This window comes from Camelus bactrianus, chromosome 13, assembly GCF_048773025.1.
Source record: "Camelus bactrianus isolate YW-2024 breed Bactrian camel chromosome 13, ASM4877302v1, whole genome shotgun sequence".
NCBI classification, from domain to species: Eukaryota; Metazoa; Chordata; class Mammalia; order Artiodactyla; family Camelidae; genus Camelus; species Camelus bactrianus.
Genome location: NC_133551.1, coordinates 78,708,476 through 78,727,883, shown reverse-complemented (window position 1 = coordinate 78,727,883; position 19,408 = coordinate 78,708,476). Strand labels below are relative to the sequence as shown.

The 19,408-nt window shown below is 63.2% G+C and overlaps 1 protein-coding gene and 1 long non-coding RNA gene across 3 annotated transcripts in view; both read left to right on the top strand.

Moving 5' to 3' along the window:
• Positions 1 to 3,290: 3,290 nt before the first annotated feature.
• LOC123617572 (uncharacterized) lies at positions 3,291 to 11,104 on the top strand. Its single transcript, XR_012511502.1, has 2 exons — positions 3,291 to 5,173; positions 5,486 to 11,104. It is a non-coding gene; the product is annotated as an uncharacterized LOC123617572 (long non-coding RNA).
• Positions 11,105 to 15,776: 4,672 nt separating this feature from the next.
• The window catches only part of SKI (SKI proto-oncogene), a 60,322-nt gene continuing 56,690 nt past the window's right edge, over positions 15,777 to 19,408 (top strand). Inside the window, exon 1 of one of the 2 annotated variants that reach the window (XM_074377664.1) lies at positions 15,777 to 16,950. In XM_074377664.1, coding sequence (XP_074233765.1) covers positions 15,967 to 16,950 — 984 coding nt within the window. In that variant the 5' untranslated portion in view covers positions 15,777 to 15,966. The remainder of the gene's footprint in view (positions 16,951 to 19,408) is intronic. The other variant, XM_074377665.1, reaches the window with a different exon arrangement.

Here is a 19,408-nt window from a genome sequence, read left to right as displayed (position 1 = left end):
GGCCTGGCTGTGAGTGGCCAGGGGCTGGGGAAGGGCCTGGAAGCAGGGTCCCCACTGGCCCCCATGGTCTCACTCCAGACTCCTTCTGCTGCATCAAGGCTGCAGGCTTCAAGGGGGCTCTCATGATGGTCCCCAAATACCACATCAGTATGAGGGGGCCACTGTAGAGGCAGCAGGAATCCCCTGGAGGCCAGCTGCCGCCCACCCTGGGGACACCCTCCTGCCGGGCAGACGAGTTCGTAGCCATGGGAGGATGCTGGCGGGAAGGGCCGAGACCACCATGGCCGCAGTCCACTGGGGATGTGATAACAAAATCTCACAGGTGGTGGCGAACAGACAGTGGAAGTTTATTCCTCCTGGTTCTGGAGGTGGGACATCTGCGATCAGGGTGCCGGAGCGGCTGGGTTCGGGTTCGGGTTCGGGCCCCGGCAGGTTCTGTTTTCACGCGGTAGGAGGTGTGGCAAGAGCTCTGTGCGTCCCTTCGTGAGGGCCTGGATCCCACCTGTAAAGGCGCACCCTCAGGCCCCAGTCACCTCCCAAAGGCCCCACTCCCCAGTGGGGGCTAGAGCTCAGCAGATGGATCTGGGGGCCGTGAGCGTTCGGGCCACAGCCTCTGCGTGGCTCCCGGGCGCTCTGCGGCCGACGCTCCCAGAACTTTCACCCCAGGTGCCATCTGGGGTGGGGGCGGAGCAGAGCACTCGCCCGCTGGCAGCCCCTGCAGATTTTCTCCCAGACCCCACTCTCCGGCCTGGCTGTGGAACATCGGTTACAGCTGACTTGCCTCCAGAGAAGCAAAGCACCAAGAAGGAGTCAGCCATGGGAGACCCCCATCCTGGAGCTCCGGGTCCCCCCACAGCCCCGCATGTGGCAATTAAACACACATTCTGGAGGGACTGTCTTTACTCTGCCCGGGCTGTCCAGAAGCTCTGGCAGAGACGTGGCAGTCCAGGCTGGGAGTCGGGTTCTCAAGAGGATATTCAAAGTGGAAGTCTCACCCAGGGAAAGAACAGTTGCAGAGGGGAGCAAGGGTGCCAGAGTGGGAAGGGGCGGGCTCTGCACATCTTCCACCAGATGATGTGACTCGGTGAGGGGCCCGGCCCCTGGGCAAGGCCACCCTCCGCCAGGAGCCAGGGTGCCCACCCGGGCAGCTTTGGTGGCCCTTCCTTGAGGGCGGGTGAGACAGGGCCCCCACTAGGGGTAGATGTTTCTTCCCAAGAGCAAATCAGGACAAACTACAAGGTTGGAGAGGTGTGTTTTTCCCTGGGAAAATGCACGCTTGTGGAAAATCAACTGTTTGACATCTTAGATTTGCTACATTCCAGAAGGGAGGTGCAGCCTTTTGCCTGGCACGATGGGGCGGGGCCCCAGGCTGGAGGCTGCTGGCGGAGATGGGTCCTTGTAGATGCGAGAGGGCCCCACGAAGCATGGGGACCCAGTGACCCGTCCCCAACTCAGGGTGGAGCTGAGGATCTCTCTCCGTGGTCCTCTGGAGTGGGGCCCTCGCAGGGTCCCCTCAACCATCTCAGGTGTTGACACCTGGAGCTGGGAGAGGCTGGGCGACAGCAGGAGAGCCCAGTGTCCTGAGCCCCCCAGAGCAGCCGCCCAGCAGGGCCGTCCTTCCCACAGAGGGGGAAGGTGCGCTGGCCGGGGCCCTGCTCAGCTGGGCACTGGGTGGTCAATCCTGCGGGCACAGACCTCCGGGAGGGGGGCCTGGCCTGGCTGCAGTTCTGCCCTCTGTGCCCCCTGGCAGGAACTCAGCCCTGCTCCTGCCCTGAGGGTTTTTCCATCCTTGTGTTGAAGCCTCAGAGCTGCAGGCGGGCCCTTCTGTTCACAACCACGTGTTCTCTGTGTGTGTGCATGTGTGTGTGTGCATGTCTTGTGTTCTCTGACCCAGAGCTGAATCCCAAGGCTCCTCCCGACCTGGGTGTGTCCTGCAGGGGACACTGAGGCTGGAGGGGCTCAGCTACAGGCCCAGCGTGCAGGGCAGTCCTTCCAGCCTCCTGGGATGCAGGCCTTTTAGGCCCCCCTCCCGCCTTCCTTTCTCCTTCTCAACTTTGCCCTCCCCCCCTCCTTTCTGGCAAGCAGATTGCAATCCAAACTTGTTGTTAACTTCTCCCCTGCAGTTGTCCGCCAGCCCATCCAAGTTAAATATTACTCACGGAGATGAAGGCCCACTGGCCTGGAGATGGACCGGTCTGGGGAAGGTGCTGGGCAGAGGCCAATGCCAGGCCCACGGCCACGGGGACCCTCCCTGTGGCGTCTGTGGGTGCTGGGGGCGGGGTGGGGGTGCAGGAAGGGATCCCGCAGGCCTCTGCCCCACCCTTTGAAGTTGCCTGTGTACTCAGCCTTCATGCTGCGGCCAGAACGGTGGGTAGTGGGTCCCTGGGTGGAGTGGCGGGGGGAATCGTCTGGGGCAGAAGAGGGGCTTGGGCCCGGCTGGGCAAGGACCCTCCCCTCGGCTGGTGGCTTCTGCCCTGTGCCAGGCTGGGAGCAGGATGGGGAACAAAATGTTCAGAAAAATAGCCTGTCTGTTTCGAATCGATTCCTCTGATCTCGCCCTCAGTTTTCCCAGCAGCGAAGTGGAGGCACAGGGCTGCTATCCACTGAACTTCCCTTCCTCCTCCGGGGGAGCGCCCACCCACTCACCCAGCACCCGCCCCACCCCCGCCCATCAGTGAGGGGCTGTGGCTCTGGGGATTCCCTGGCTCAGAGCAGCACCCCCCAAGCCCCCACCCCCGGGGGCAGCAAAGCTGGGAGCAGACAACAGGCCTTCCTCTTTTCATCACCTGTCACCCCACTCTGCATGGACCCTGCAGGGACCTGAATGCGCCCTGGCCTCAGGGACTTTGCACCTACTGTGCTGGGCCCAGAAGGCTCACCTCTTACTCAAGTAGTGCCCACCTCTACTTGGTACCCGACCCACCTCACTTTGGTCGATCCTTCCTAAGACTACGTACTCCCATCTAACATAGAACATGTGGAAATTTAATTTTTTGTTGTCTCCCATGGATCTGTAAGCACTTGAGAACAGGAAGTCTTTCCTGCTGGTCTGCACACTTGTCTCAGGTAGGCCTTCAATACTCTTGATGGGAGAAGTCAACTCCACACTCACGCCTGGCCGGGGGTCCCCCCCAGACGCACTCACTGCCCCTCACTGCCAGAGCCCCCTAGCCCCTACCTGGATCCCAGCCCGGGCAGGACACGTCTGGCTGACCAGAGCTCAGACCAGGGCCACCTTTGGGGCCCCAAGGGTCCAGAGGAAGAGGCGGGGCCAGGGCTATCCCAGAAGCCTGAGCTGTTACATAGAAACACCGAGGAGGGCAGAGGACAGAGGCACACAGAGCCTAGCACAGCTGCCCCCTGACCGGTTCCAGGGCCACAGCCCGTTCATCCCCAGACTAGAAGCCCACCTCCTGCCCTCGCTGTCCCATGGCCCCTAGACCCCGCGCCTTTGTCCAGGCAGAGCTTCTTGGGTTAGGGACCCTGTGGACACCCCGCTGCTAGAGCCACTCGGCTTCAGGAAGCAGGGCCGGCCCCCAGCACCCACACCCTGGCTTCGTTTGGTCGGTCAGACCTGCCGTGGGCTCTCTCGTGAGGCCTCCTCCCAGCCTGAGCTCGAGGCCGCAGCCAAGGACAGGGAGCCTCCTGGGGGCGGGGCCAGTTGAAAGGCCCACCTGTACCCCCCTCCCAGCCGAGTTCTCTGCAAACCTTTTTTGTGAATGTGTCTGTGTGGGGCTCTGGAGATAAGGCCGCCCACCTGCGTGCCTCCTGCCCAGACCTGTGAGCGTACCTGCCTGTGTCAGACAGGCGAGTTGGGACTTCGTACCTGAAATCCAGCAGGAGGGCAGGAACGTGGGCCTTGAAACCGCCTTCCTTCAGTGTCATTTCTGGGGGCAATGAAGTCGGCTAATGAGGTATCTGCTGCACATTTTCTTGCCCTCCGTGTTGCTGGCGGGACAGAGTGTGGCCCTGACCCTTGGCCTGGCCCCCACAGTGCCCCCACGGCCCTGCCTGCTCCCCTCCCCCTAGACCCCAGACCCAGCGTCTGCTTTCTGGCTGAGGCTGTGAGGGTGGGGCTGGAGTTTGTTTTGTTGTGGGCTCCGTGAGGTGATGGGGAGTGCAGGGCCTGCTTAAGGGATGGGACCCCAGCATCCCACCAGGCCAGGTAGCCAGTGCAGGGCCAGGAGCTGGGTGGGCTGGGTCCTTTGCGCAAGGAAAAACTTCTGACCATGATGGGGATGCAGGGAACACAGGGCTCTGCAAACTGCACTCTCCTGTCCTAGGAGGCATTGCCAAGACTTCTCATTACCAAGACGTTTCAGCAAATGTCTGCGTCTACAACAAAGCAAGTACCCACAAGTAGGGCTCTTCTCCCACCCTATCCTGGTCAGAGGTGGACATCGAGCTCTGAGTGTCTACGTCATTGGTCTGGGCTGAGGGCAGACCTCAGGCTGGACGTTGCAGGCAGTGCTGCGTAAAGTGAAGCCCGGACAGAGACATGCCTGGTGACCAGCGGCAGGAGACCTAGGCCCAGGTGGAGGGGCTGTGGCCTCCCCAGTGCAGCTGCCTGACCAGGACCAAGGTGTGGAGCCTGAGGCCTGGGGACCACACAGGAGGGCAGCAGCCCCTGGCCAGGGGGTGTGACAGCCTCACAGAGGGGACTGGAAGCCCATGGGCCGCAGGCACTTAACAGTTTCTGATGCAGGGACCACAGGGGCTTCCTAGGCCAGACAGACTGCTGGCCCAGCAGCCAGCAAGGCCCGGCGCCAGCCTGCCCTGCCTCCCCAGCCACTGGGGCCCGGCAGCTCCCACAGGACGGCCAGCCTGGCAGGAATCCCGGAGCAGGAGGGACCAGACTGCTCCTGGGCCTGGGGCCTCTGCCTCGGGGCTGCAGCACAGTCACCCGGAGGGGCCCGGGGAAGGCCAGACGCTGCCCGCTGAAGGCCTCGACCGATGGCAGTCGGGGGCAGGGACGGCGGGCCATGGCCCACAGGCCCCGGGGCTTGACTGGGGCCTGCGGAGCCTGGGAAGGCACCCAGGGCCGCCGCATAGCCCCTGGCCCGGCAGCGCAGCGGCGGCTGGAGGCCTGGGCGGCAGGAAAGGGAAAGGTGACGTCATTGCCGCCTGGAATCTGCTGTTTGGAGGCGTCGCCATGGAGACCGGAAGGCTCAGGGTGGGTAAAAATAGCAAACCCAAGAGGGTGTAAGTTCCAAGAACGAGTCTCTGAAAAGAAAGGAAAACATCGTTTCTCGAGGCAGACAGAGGCCCGGGGCTGGGAGTCGAGCAGGAGGGGCCGAGGAGTTTCCGGCTCTGCCGGCACCCGCTGGCCCCTGGTCCCCAGCGTCCCTGCTGCTGGGAGCTTTGTCCCCAAGCAGGGCGTGGCGAGTGACAGGCTCCCGGCAGGAGCGTCTGGGAGTCCTTCCTTTGGGCGGGGCGGGAGCAGCCGCTGCTCCGGGCCACTTTTCCTCCCCTTTTCCTTCTGCAGCTGAGGAAGTGGGAGCCCGGAGCCCAGGCCAAGAGCAGCTTCGACGGCAGACGGCTCGGAGCCCAAGGCTTCGCCGCCTGGGCCCAGAGGCATGGGGAAGGGGCATCTCGGGGGAGAAGCTCGCGGCGGGCCTGGCGGCTACCCCTCCACCCTGGGAGTTGCCTTCCAGGCCAGGAAGGCACCTGTCTTGGTCCTCCCCAGGCCAGACTGGGCTGAGCCCCTGAAGTGCCCAGCACATGCTGTCTGGACGCCTCCTCAGCTGAGTCCTCTGGGGGCCCGCTGTGTCCTCACGGGCTGCCTTCTATTCCAGGCCACAGAAAGGGGGCAGCGCTAGGAGGCCGGGGGCCCTTCTCCCCTGACTGTGAGGATGGACCCTCTGCAGCCTCAGGGGGCTCCCTGGGCCAGTGCCCACCTCTGGGAAACAGCGCCGTCCTGCTGGGGGCTCCTGCGGCACCTCACCGAGGAACACCTATCCGAACCAAAGTGAAATCTGGTCGCCACTCCTTCCCAGAACACAGGTCCCTGCTGAAATGTGGTTGGACTCGGGACCAAGGGCACCAGGTGGGGGTGCCCATGGGGGCGACTCTCAGGCCCGAGTGAGAGGCAAGCCCATCCCCATCCCACTGGGGACAGCGACAGGGGACAGCGACAGCTACAGCAACTCACAGTACCCCAGGGAAATCCCTTCCTTCCTCCCTTCCTGCCTGAGGCTGGGAGTGGGGCTGGGTCTCTGCCCTCAGCGCCCCAGGGAATCTGGAATGAGCTGGTGTCTCTTCTCTTCCACCTTTGTTCTGCAGGGTAAGGGGAAGCCCCTCTCTCCACACAGGGTGGGTGGGGCCCGGGGATCACAAGGGCCTTGCCTCTCATGCCCTGGGCTTGTGGTGGCTGATGGCTGGAGAAGGAGAAGGGGAAACGGAGCCCCTGTGGGGGGAGCTCATTGCCCCCAAGAAATAGCTCAGACGCCTTATGTAAGGAGTGAGCTCACCGCAGAGCCTGCCAGGAATGACGACAGGAGGGCGGGAGGGGGCCGGCTCGGGGAACCAATTTACGAGGAGAGAGGGGCCCAGGGCCTGTGCAAGGAGGGGGCTGTCGGCTGGCCCTGGGCTACAGGGCCGCGGGTACCAGCCTGGGGCTGGAGGGGCCTGAGCGCTTGGTGTGGCCCAGCAGCCTACAGACCGAGATTCACGCTGCTTCCCCCACTGCCAGGCGCTGGCAGGCGTGTGGTCAGAGCAAGGGCCCTCTTACGGCACCCGAGACCCTCAGGGACCAGCTTGGAGAGACTTAGAGGGTTGGACACCAGCTGCCCTCTGTCCTCTTGCTCCTCCCCCCACGACAGGATGCTCAGCCCCAGCGGATGCTGCTCTGAGGGTGGCCTCCCCTTTCTTTCTCCTGCCGGGGTCCTGATCCCCCGCCCTGGCGTGCCCCCTCCTTTCTGGGTGTGGAGCATTCCCCCACCTCATGTGCAACAGGCCCAAGCTCCGGAGCCAGCCCGGCCACACGCAGGCCCAGAGAGGGTAAGGGGCTCAGGGAGTGCGCAGCGCCCTCAGCCAGGAAGAGCCGACTCCCGGAGCACCCGGCTGGGGGCGGCTGACCCCACCAGTGGCTGGGCCGGGAGATGTGCCTCACCTCCTCTGACCGCCATCATCCATTCGCCAAGAGTTAGTGAGAGTCTGCTCGCCACTTGCTGCCTCGGGTCCCTGACAGGGAAGGGACACGGGACGCTCAAAAGGAGGTGACCCCAGGACCTGAGGTTGGGGCACAGAGGGGCCAGGACAGGGCTGGGAGCCCAGGGTGGGGCAGACCTCATCCCAGCAAGTGTGGCTGGGACAGATGGAGAGAAGGAGGCAGCTGGGGGGCTGTGGGCCCAAGAGAGGGGAGGAGGGCAAATATGGGGGCAAGGGACAGACATGGCAGAGGTGAGGGGCCAGGAGGGGGACCCTCACTGGATCTCAGGCTTCCCCTGACTGCTGGGAGGTAAAGTGAGTGTGTCTGGAAGGCAGGGCCTGCACAGAGGGGCTCCTTGTTGTGGGTCTGCCACTCAGGGCACCCCTGGCCCCTGTCCACACCCTGCCATGGGCGTCTGGGCCTCACCTGGGCTCCCACCCCCTTGCTACACGGTGCCCTGGGCAGGTCCTGGGCCACCCAAGCTTGGTGGCCCTGCTATGACACAGGATGGTGACACCATGACCCTCAGTGCCTCATGTGTATATGAGCGTGTCACAAAAGCCTTGGCACCCAGGGAGATTGTTTTGACCACTGGGCCCTTTGGTCGTTACTGGCAGCAGGCAGTTTGGGCCCCTGGAGGGCCATCTCTGGAGGGTGCTGTTGGAAAACTGCCTTTCCGCCCTCGTCGTGCCCCGTGCCCAGCTGGTGGCACTCAGCAATGATTGCTGGACAAAGGGACCGCAGAGGGTCCTTGAAAGATGCTGCCAACGCCAAGGCCCCGGCCGGGGCCCAGCTCCCCCTCTGCGGCAGCTCAGCACTCCTGCGCCTCCTGCTTCATGCACAGGACCTGGGCCCAGGCCTTGGGTCCTGGCCGGCCCAGGGCTGCAGGGCACAGGCAGAAGGCGGCCACCCTGTGATCGGCGGGGTGTGGCTGGAGCCTGGGTGGCGGTGGCCGGAACAGGATGCTTCAGGGAGTTGGGTCCTGCGGGCAGGGGCGGGTCCGCAGGGCAGGACGCCCACACGGGCTCTCTCTGCTCCTCCATGAGCACCCTCCAGGCTGAGGATGTGTCCGCAGAGCCAGGCCAGGAAGTGAGCCCCTGGGCTCGGAGCCCCGGGCGGGCCAAGGCCTGTGCGCCCCTCCCTCATTCCTGCTCATTCCTCTGAGGCCTGTGCTGGCTGAGTGGGGCGGGCAGGGGTTCCCCCAGGGCACGGGGTTCCAGAGCCAGTGGCCTGAGGCCACACTGCTCCCACCCTGGGTGTGAGACTAGACACAGGGCTGAGCCATGCTCTGGCTCCCACGACTGCCCTGCCCTGCCCTGCCCAGGCCCCCGGAGGCTGGGCGGACTCCATGTTGCCCCATCAGCTTCACCTGGCAGCTGAGGCCAGTCCTTCTGGTGGGGGGGCGGCTGGTGGTGCCTCGGGGCTGTGGGGTGGACATTTGAGCAGCTGAGTGGCTCTGCTTGGCGCGGGAAAGGCGCCCACTCTTCCCTCTCCTCCACCTCCCAGAGGACAAGGGCAACGCCTGGGTGGGGGAGGGGGGTGGGGAGGGGGCAGGCCTGTGGGGGCGCTGCCTGCACGGGAGATGGGCAGGTCCTGGGGCGCGGCGGCACACTGGGCTCACCTCACTGCCAGTGGCGGCTCTCACACACCTGGGCCAGGCACTCTGCTCAGCCCCCTGAACACCACCTCGCGGACCCCCGTGGGGCAGGTCTCAGCTGAGAGCTGGACGCGGGGACCCTGTGTGACCCTGTCCCCACCCCGGCCCCTGACTACCCCAGGGGAGGCCACCTGGGATGAGTAGCCCTTGTGTGGGCCACAAGGCTGACCCCGCCAAAGGTTCCACGAGAGAAGGGGGAGTCCCTCCCAGACAGAATGGTCCAGGAAGAACAACGGGGAAGTTCAATAAACCTGGAAGCGGCTTTTCCGGAAAGGCAGAGAAAGCAGGTCAGCACAAAGAAGGAATTAAAAACACCTGCAGTTCCCTCACTTTTTTGTCTCTGGTGTAGAATCTGAAGATGACCAAGGACCACGCTGGCTGCACCCAGGTATTGTGACTGACAGTGTTTCCATCGTCATCCGATTTAAAACTTTTTGATTCCCATTATGAGTCCTTCCTTAATCAATGGCTTTTTCAAAATATGTTTTTTAATGTCCCAAACTGTGGCATTTTTTGGTGGCAAAGTGAGTTTGCTTTTTTGGTTGTTAGTTTCGTTCAGAGTTACTTAGTTCAGAGTTTTGATCTTTTGGTTTAAGTCTGGCCAAAGAAAGGCAGATACACAGATGAAAGGAACAAAAGGAGCCCAAAGGTCTGGACTCTCCCGACCTGTCCGGAGTGGTCACTGAGCCGCCCTGCCCGACCTGCCCGACCTCGGGGCATCGGCCTCTCTCAAGTCTTCCAGCTGTTTCTTGTCTGACTTTTCTCCATTTTTCCACATTGTGTGTTCTTGCTGCTGTTCCCTTCATTTACGAGTTTTAGACATTGTGAGATGTCCCTGGAGGAGCTCTGACCAGCACTCTCTGCCCGCCCGCTGCTCACTCTTCGATCTTCCCGAATGAGCTCAGCTGTTGTGTATACTATTATGACTACGTAGATACTGTGCACTGCTAAGCCAACTGGGGAGCCCCGCTTAGGTTTTCCCTTTGTTTTTCCTGAAGTTAACAGTTGCCTTGCTTTCTGTTTTGCCTACTGGGTTGTCTCTGTGCCTACAGCAAAGACCTACATCACCCACCAGCCTCTCCACACAGTTTTCGATCGTTGAGTGTGTCCTATATTCTGTCGGTTCCTGGTTTTTCTGGCACCCTCTACCCTCTTGCCCTGGTCTGGGCTGGTTGCTCTCTGGGCTCCACCTCCAGGCTGGTAGGCAGAATCTCTATGTCCCCTTTGTGGACCTCTATTCCCGGTCCTCAGTGGGTGTGAGGCCAGCTGCAAGCTCACGCAGGCCACTCAGTCGTGATCCTGCTCACCACTGTGACTTGCCTTCCTTCCTTGTTCCCGGCTCCACAGAGCTTCCTGCCTTCCGCGTTTTCAAACATTTAAAGAGCAGACCTGTGTTCTCTGACCTGCTTTCGTGTTGGACCAGGAAGGGGGGCCAGTTCCTCTGCCATCTGGGCTGGAGCTGCAGCCAATGCTCTCAGGGTCCTGCTCGTGCCCCCAGGCCTCACCCCCACCTTGCCCAACGGTAGGACTTTCAGCAGCCCTGCCCCACTGGGCAGCTTAGGCGCACCTGGGCCGAACTGAGAATGCATGCCTCCTCCCCATGACACTTAAAATAAATTCTGTGTGTTCTAACAACCTCAAGCTTACAGAGAAGCTGCGAGAACAGTGCAGGAACCCCCGTCGCGCCCCACGAAGCGCTTGAGGTCCCCGCTGACATGGCGCTCTGCCGCAGCCCTGGCACCATGTCCTGGGCAGGGTCGCTATCGTCTGGTCCTCAGGTCACATCTGGGGCTTTCTGGTTGTTCCACTGACATCACAGTGAGATCCAGCGAGGGTCCCCAGGTTTCACAGAGCTGACGTCTTGTTCTTCTCCATCGGTCTGGAATATTCCTCAGCCTTTTCCTCGCTGTCACCTCTGAAGGTTCCGGGCCCATCCTTCTGTACAAAGTCCCTCTGTATGGGTGTCTGAGGTTTCGTCATGGTCAGATGCAGGTCATGCCTTTTTGGCAGGAGAGCCACAGCAGCCTGTCCCACCATGCCAGGCAGTGCAGGGTTGCGGTGCATCCAGTGCCTGACGGTTTCCACTTTGATCGCTTGATTATGGTGGTGCCTGGCGGTGTCTCACCTGGGAACTCACCCTTTCCTTTGCAATTGACAGGAGCCTTGTGGGGAAGAACTTTAAAACTATACATTTCCATAGAAAAGCAAAACAAACAAAAAAAATATGCAAATAGCTCTTTTCTTATCAGACTTTCAGCTTATGAATGTGCTTATTTTAATAAATACTTGAATATGCAGATACGGTTTTCTGATTCCACAGTTATAATCCGCGATCACCGTTATGCTCTCAGATGTGGCAGTGATCTCCCCTCTGAGCTGCCCAAAAGTCCTTTCGACACGTTCCTGTTTCGCTTTGAGCTCTCCATACTGCCTGACACTGTGGTAAGATGTTCCAGACTAGTCCTGTCCTCTCTCTGTCCAAGCCCTTTCCCTTCCACGGAGGATGGAATTTAGAAGCCAAGACCCAGGTTCTCGGGGTGCTTGCGGCTGCTGGGTTGTCACTCTTTCAGGGCCTCTCCCTGGGCAGAGTTAGGGATTACCTGGATGTCTGTACAAACACACTTTTACATTTACAGTTTGTCTACTTGTTTATAAACATTGGAATTCTTGGGTTCACGCAGGGATTGCTGACTCCAGTCCAATGTCACATGTTTGTTTATCTCTTCCCATATTTTTAATTCCCATCTCTAACAGTGACAACCCTGACTCTTATCATGAGGAATGTGTTTCTTTATTTGGCCAATCCCATATATAATCAATCTCCCCGTTCCAGCAGATGTCCCCTCCCCACCTTGGGCTCTGATCTTGCTCAGGGCTGCCCCCCACCCCCTGAGATGACTCTGCACCCCAAGATCCAGCTCCAAGAGCCCGGGTGACAAGCTTGTAACGCACTTGGTGTCCTGCCTTCCCTCCCTCCCTTCCTCCATCCCTAACCTGTGTGTCCTAGAAACACCTCTCAAATAAACGATCTGCACTCAGAACTTTGCCTTGGGGTCTGCTTTTGGTGGAACCCAAACTAAGACAAAAGTCTTTTCTAAATTTTTACCAAGCTCACGTTACCTGAGTAACTTTTGTTTAGAATTTAAGGTTTTAGAACAGTATCTTAGCACGTTCCTGACAATGCAGCTGCGCTTGTCTGAGACCAGGTGTTTCCTTCCCATGGGGCAGGGCACAGGTGGCAGGTGGAAGTCAGGCAGGGCAGAGCCATTCCCCCCAGAAGCTGTCTCTCGGGGGTCTCTGTCGGGGCCTGCTTTTCTGAGCCTTCCGCCCATTTCCCCAGCCGGGCCTCTGAGCTGGCCCCGAGGCCAGGGGCGCCCCATCACTGCCAGCGCCCTCGTCTCTGGCCTGTAGCGCTGCTGGCTCCAAAGCCAGCCCCCAGCCCCTGGAGGCCTGCGCAGCACCTGAGCAACCGCGTCCCCTACAGGCAGGTTTGTCAATCCGTCGCCTCCTCAGCTGGAGGAGATGGAGGCCACATGGGGCAGAACTTGATCTCCATCCTCCTGGTCCCAAGGCCTGGCTCGTGCACATGGGGGTATAATCTCCACAAGCGTGTGCGCATGCAGGGGTGAGCGCGCGCACCACCAGCTGCCCACACCTGTCAGTCAGCATGGCAAGGGCTGGAGAGTGAGCCGGGCGGGCCTGGCGCCTGCTGCTCGCTGGTTCCTGTCCCTGTCCCCTGACATGGCAGTGCCTGTGGCCTGGACCCCCCACCTGCCAGTGTGGTGCATGGCCTGTGGCAGGGGACAGTGGGAGAAGCAGGCCACTGGCCAGGGCAGCTGCTGGGATGGGTTGGAGGCAGGAAGGCCAGCATGTGGGAGCTCCCCCAAGCTGGGCTTGTGGAGAAAACAGGGCCTGCCTGACTCACTCCAGGCACAGCTGCCCTGGCCTTTGGTGGGTAGGGTGGGCTTGGCTGCTCCAGAAGCTCCATTATCTTTTGGGGAAGATGACCTCAAAGCCCATGGAGGCAGAGACATTTTAGAGACCAGAGCAGTCCCTCCTTACTTCTCTGGGCCCTTCACCCTTCACCTATCCCCTGCCCCCTCCTGCACACCCACCTCGGCTTCCTTCTGGGCTCTGAAGCTGTGGGAGTGTTGGCTCCTCCACCTGGGCCCTTCCCGAGACACCTTCCTGGAGCCCTGCAAAGCCAGAGGGCAGAGAGAGGAAGCACAGGGAGCCGGGCCCTGCCCGTCTGGGGGGCCTCGGGCTCAGAGCCCTCCTGGGAGCGCCCGCTTGGCCAGAGGAGCTGGAGAAGTTGTGTGCTCGGCCGGGAGCCCCTCCAGACCGGCCCTCTGGAGCTCCAACCGCCTTCTCTCACGTATAGGCTGTCTGCATGGGACTCAAGTCCACGTGGAAGGGATCAACTCTCTCAGGTGCCACAGACGTGCTTTTGGTCCAAATGTGGACCATGAACACAGCCTCTGAAAGCAAAGAAGTCCTTTTTCTTGTTTTTTAAATATCCCTTTCCTAGTTTTCTCATGTTTGCCTAGAAAAGCCTTGTGCTGGGGGCACTGGATTGACGAGTGGAAGGGACAGCCCCCCAGGGCACAGGCGAGGGCAGGCGAGGGTTTCCTCACATAAAGGCCTGGTGTTTGAAGGCGGAGCACTAACCCTGAACCTCAAGGCGCCCAGGCACCTGCCTGTGTCTGCCATACAGGTGTGGGGTCACCTGGCCATCCTCAGTGCCCCTCCAGACGCCTGCCTGTGCCTGAGGGGCAGTTGAGGCCTGCAGACACAGCCGGGTGGCTCCCGGGGCAGACACGGCCCCTGAGGAGTGCTGCTTTGGGGCCACCTCCAGCCCCCAATGGGGAGGCAGCAGCAGGTGATGAGCTGGAGGTCACAAGGGCTGAAGTGAGTGTGGCCCTCCGGCCCCTGCCCACCACTGTGGGCACCCCCCACGACTCCCCCCATGTTCAGGCCAGCTTGGATGCCTTCGTCCTGTAGAGGAAAAGGGGTCACTGCCCAGCTCGACTGGACTGTCCTTCTGCCTCGGGCTGAGTGCAGCCAGAATTGTCCTCCTCACCTCGAGTCCCCAGCCCCCAGGCCTCTGCTGGATGCTGCCTCCTCGGGGGGCCACCCAGCAGAGTCTGTCCAACTCCAGGCCCCAGGCTTGTCCCACCCAGCACTTTCTGGTTGGTCTCTCCCCAACGATACAGCCAGTGTATGGAAGGACGCACAGTGAGTTCTCACTCTGGCCATGCCCTGGGTGTCCCGCAGATGTGTGAACGGGTCTCTGGACAAGGAGGCTGCACGGGAAGGGTCACGCCAGTCTGCGGGAGGAACGGAGCCCGGTCCCTGAGGACTCACCACGGGCCTGCCCCTGGCGGCTACCTGGCCGGACAGCACGGGCCACAGCGCCGAGGATGCAAGCCCTGCCCGTGGAGACGCAGCTCTGCACGGGGCTGGTGGGAGATGACGTCGCTGGCCGTGCGGAGGGACCAGGATGCAGGGTCACAGGGGGGTCGCTCTTGGACCAGTCATCCCTTGGAGGGGTGCTGTGCGGTGCCTGCATCGCGTGGGGGCTGTCGGAACACGCTGCATGGTGTCTGTCTCCTGCGTGGGGTCTCCGGGGCGTCACAATTCTAATGTGTGTAGGGACCCACGTTGTGTTGTTGGTGTTCCTGTCCTACGTGGGAGTTGGATCACACTGCGTGGCGTCCCGGTCGCGTGCGGGGGCCCCCGGGGTGTGTCGCGTGGCGTTCCCGTCGTGTGCGTGGGGACCCCGGAGGCCGGGAGGTGTGCGGTGGAGGGTGCGCAGCCCCGTCCGGTCTGCCCCTCAGCTGGTTTGCGGTTGTGGTGGGGTCTGCGTGTGGGTTTCTGGGCTCCGGCGGTGACGGGGCCGCGCGCCGTCGCAGCCGCGCAGGAAGCGGCCTCCGCCGGATGGGGGTCCGGGACGCCGCCGCCACCCCCGCGGAGCCGCCTTCCGGCGGGCGGGGCTAAACGGAGCCGAACGGGGCTGAATCCCCGGCGGGCGGGGACGAGCGGAGCCGAGCAGGCCCGAGTCCTGGGCGGGCCGGCCCGAGAGGAGCCGAGCAGAGCCGAGTCCCAGACGGGCGGTGCCGAGCGGAGCCGAGGGGGCCCGAGCCCGGGGCGGTCGGGCCCGAGCACGGCCGAGTGGGTCTGAGTGCCCAGCGCGGGCGGGGGGAGCGCGCGTTCCTGGAAGAGCCGGCCGGGGGGAGGGCGCATTCCTGGCCGGCGCTCGGCTGAGGCGGACGCGCGGCCCCAGACGACGCACGGGGCGGGGCGGTTGCGCGGAGCGGGGCGGGGCGCGGGGCGGGGCGGCGGCGTGAGCTCAGCGGCCGGCGCTCAGTCCGAGCTGGAGCGAGCCGCCGGGAGGATGTGCGCCGAGCCTCGCGCCGCCGCCGCCGCCGCCGCCGCCGGGGTCTGAGGCCGCCGCCACAGGCGCTCCGCCGCCCCGGAAGCCGCGCGCGCGGGCGGGCGGGCGGGTGGGCAGGCCGCGGAGCGGGGCGCGGGCGGCGGGGTGGGCGCGGGCCGGGCCGGGAGGCCGGCGGCGGGCGCGACGCGGCCGGCCAGCGCCGCCGGGACGAGCCGGGCGGGCGCCGCGCGGTGGGAGGAGCGGGGCGGCGGCGGCGGCGGCGCGCCGCGCGAGGACGGCCCGGCGGGCCCCGCGCCCGCGCCCCCGCTCCTCCCGGGCCCCTCGGCCTCGGCCGCCGCGGCGATTCGCGCCTCCCGGCGCCGGCACCTGCCCGCGCGCCCCCCGCGAGCCCCGGGCCCGCGAGCGTTGGCGTTGGCGTTGGCGGCGCGCGCTGGGGCATGCCCCGCGCCTAGGGCCCGGGGGGCGCGCGGGGGGCGCGCGGGGGGCCCGGGCGGCGGCGGCGGCGGGCGCGGCGCGGGGCGCGTGGATGTGGCGCCGGGCCCGGGCGCCGGCGGGCTCCAGCGGCGGGACCCCTTCGCCCCGCCCGCCTTCCCTTTCGCGCCCCCGGGCGAGGCCGAGGCCGCGGCCGTAATCGGCCGGGAGCCGACGGCGGGGGGCGGCCGGGGCCGAGGCCGGGGCCGCCGCCGGGGCGCGCGGGGCGGCGGCGGGGGCCGCGGGGGCCCCGGCGCGCGGGAGCGGGAGCGGCCTGGGGAGCCGGAGCGCACTATGGAGGCGGCGGCGGGCGGTCGCGGCGGCTTTCAGCCGCACCCGGGGCTGCAGAAGACGCTGGAGCAGTTCCACCTGAGCTCTATGAGCTCGCTGGGCGGCCCGGCCGCCTTCTCGGCGCGCTGGGCGCAGGAGGCCTACAAGAAGGAGAGCGCCAAGGAGGCGGGCGCGGCCGCGGTGCCGGCGCCGGTGCCCGCGGCCGCCGAGCCGCCGCCGGTGCTGCACCTGCCTGCCATCCAGCCGCCGCCGCCCGTGTTGCCCGGGCCTTTTTTCATGCCGTCCGACCGCTCCACGGAGCGCTGCGAGACCGTGCTGGAGGGCGAGACCATCTCGTGCTTCGTGGTGGGCGGCGAGAAGCGCCTGTGTCTGCCGCAGATCCTCAACTCGGTGCTGCGCGACTTCTCGCTGCAGCAGATCAACTCGGTGTGCGACGAGCTGCACATCTACTGCTCGCGCTGCACGGCCGACCAGCTGGAGATCCTCAAAGTCATGGGCATCCTGCCCTTCTCGGCGCCCTCGTGCGGGCTCATCACCAAGACGGACGCCGAGCGCCTGTGCAACGCGCTGCTGTACGGCGGCGCCTACCCGCCGCCCTGCAAGAAGGAGCTGGCCGCCAGCCTGGCGCTGGGCCTGGAGCTCAGCGAGCGCAGCGTGCGCGTGTACCACGAGTGCTTTGGGAAGTGCAAGGGGCTGCTGGTGCCCGAGCTCTACAGCAGCCCGAGCGCCGCCTGCATCCAGTGCCTCGACTGCCGCCTCATGTACCCGCCGCACAAGTTCGTGGTGCACTCGCACAAGGCCCTGGAGAATCGGACCTGCCACTGGGGCTTCGACTCGGCCAACTGGCGGGCCTACATCCTGCTGAGCCAGGACTACACAGGCAAGGAGGAGCAGGCGCGCCTCGGCCGGTGCCTGGACGACGTCAAGGAGAAGTTTGACTACGGCAACAAGTACAAGCGGCGGGTGCCGCGGGTGAGTGTACCGCGGGTGAGTGTCCCGCCGCCCACCGGGCCTGGGGCGTGGGAGGGGCGGGGCCCTCCTGGGCCAGGGGTTGTCTTCTGTTCTTCTGCCTCCCCCACGTGTCTCAGAGTTTTGTTTCGCTCTAAGGAAATTCAGGGTAGCGCCAGTGTCCCCACAGACAGCCCGGGAGGAAGGGCCTCCCGGCTGATCTCTGGGACCAGGTTTGCCTGGTTGGGGGTCCTCGGGGGGCCTGGAGCAGGCCTGGTGGATGAAGCCTTCCCAAGGCCCACAGCCGTTGTCCAGATGGGCTGGGAAGGGCAGGCTTCGGACCTCGGACTCTTCCGCCCTAAGTCCCGGGAAGTTTGATCTGGGCGGGCCTTCCTGGGGCCTCAAGCCCAGGCCTTCCTCGGGGCCCAAGGAGGTGTCCAGACTGGGTGGGGGAGGATTCGGCCCTCACCCTAAGGCTCCCAGGCTCACACACGGGTGTCTGCGTTTCCCAGCAGGCAGAACTTGGCCAGGCAGGCCCTGTTTGTGCCTTGAAGTCTTGGGAGACAGACTCAAAACTGAAGCCAGGTGTCCAGGCCGTGGTGGCAGGGGGCCGAGACTCAGTGACTCCAGCTCTGTGCGTCTGCCTTGGCCTGCCAGGGAGTGAGTCCCAGAGTACCCGTGTGGGGGCGAGGGCCACTTGGCACTGGGCTCGGGGACTGGTCAGCGGGCACCTGGGGCCCTGGGTGTCAGAGGAGCTGCTGGCCTGTGATTTGTTTTGGATGTGCACGTTTCCTATCGCCTCTCTGAGACACTGAAGGGTACGGCAGGGAGGCCACTGGCCGAGGCTCTGTTGTTTGCCAAGAGGAGGTTCTGTGTGATCCAGCCTGGCAGCTTCCAGGCACTAGACGCCGGAACCATTCACTGGGGGCCTCACCAACTTTGCATGGCACCCCCCCCATCCCTTAGTATTTGTAACTTTTCTTTTAAATATCCAGGCTTATTAAATTGCACACACAGAATGCTGCATCGGCTCAGCTATTCTTGGGAGGCCTAATTAATTCAGCTATTGCATCAAACTTTTTTTTTCCAAATCTGTGAATAGATGCTCCCGCCCGGTTTTCTCTGGGCGCCCCTCCAGCAGAGTGTCAGAGTCTCAGGGAGCGGAGTAGGGGAGGGGAAGTGAGGGCCTGTTGCCTGCGCTCAGAGGGGGCCACCGCGTACATTTGTGGATCTGGTGGTGCTTCTGCCCTTGGCTAGACCAGCGCCCAGGTGGCAGCTGTCTGCAGACTCTGGGGCTGGGATGGGGTGGGAGAGATGGTCTGAGTGGGCAGTGTCAGTGGGGAGGATGCTGACGGCAGACCCAGCAGGCCGGCCGGACCCTCATTTCAGACTGGGGGTTGGCTGTGTGTGGCTTGATGGCTGCTCCCTGTCAATGGGGGGCTTTTCTTTTGGGAGTGCCTGCACCCTTGCTGGTTAGCATGGCCCAAGGGGAGCCCTGTGTGCAGGATTGTGGTAGGTAAAGCTGTGGCAAGTCACTTACATCCAGAGTGGACAGCAGAGGGTCTGCCTGGTGGGGTGCATCCGTCTGTGTCTCTCTCTGAATCTGGATCGTGTGTGTCCGCGGTCTCCCTGTCTTCCTGGGGTTGGCTTTTTGTCTCAGCTGCACACCTGGGCCTAGGCTCTTTTGTGGCAGCCCTTGCTGTTCTGAACACGGGTGTTCACAGGCTCAAGGAAGGCCTGGTCTGGAGCTTGTGGGCTGAGGCACTGCCCAGGGAGAAGGCAAGGATGGTCTCCTGAGCCACAGTCCCAGAGAAGAGGCCGGAGCGTACTTTCACCCTGGTGATGTCAGCAGGTGGTCAGCACTCCTTCAGTGCTCTCCCCGGTGCTGCTCAGGAATCATTTCTTGGTTAGAGAAACCTCCCCCGTGATGGTGAAGATGTGATCGTTGTAAGAGGCTGGAGTCTCCAGGCCTAACTGTCAGCCCTGCCCTGTCCTCACAGTGGTGGCCTGGGCTGGTGGGCCTGCTGCTGGCCTCTGCCGTCCGCCAGTCGCTCAGAGCTCCTGGGTGCTGTCTTGCCGGCTCCTCCCCCTCGGGGGGCACTCTGCCCACCATCCTCGCCTGGTTATCCTCTTCTCGGGGCTCTGCCACTGCCTTGGTTCATGCGTTTGGGAATTCTGTGGCGCACGGTCCCTTTCAGGTCTCCCCGGCACAGCTGTACGCTGGTCTGGTTACAGGCTGGAGGCACCCTGTGAGGAGGGGGATCTCAATTTCAGGGTGGCTGCCGGACCCTACTTGTGGACGAAGCTGCCAGGGAAGACCCCTCTCCAGCACCCTGCTTATCTGTTCTATCCTCCCACTGCAGTTTGACAGATTATTCTTGGGATGTGTTTTGACTTAATTATTTGTTTTATAGTTTATTTTAATACTTTTCATTTGCTGAGGATGAGGACAGAGGAAACAAAAGATGTGCTGGGGCGGCCCTTTGTGGGGATGCGC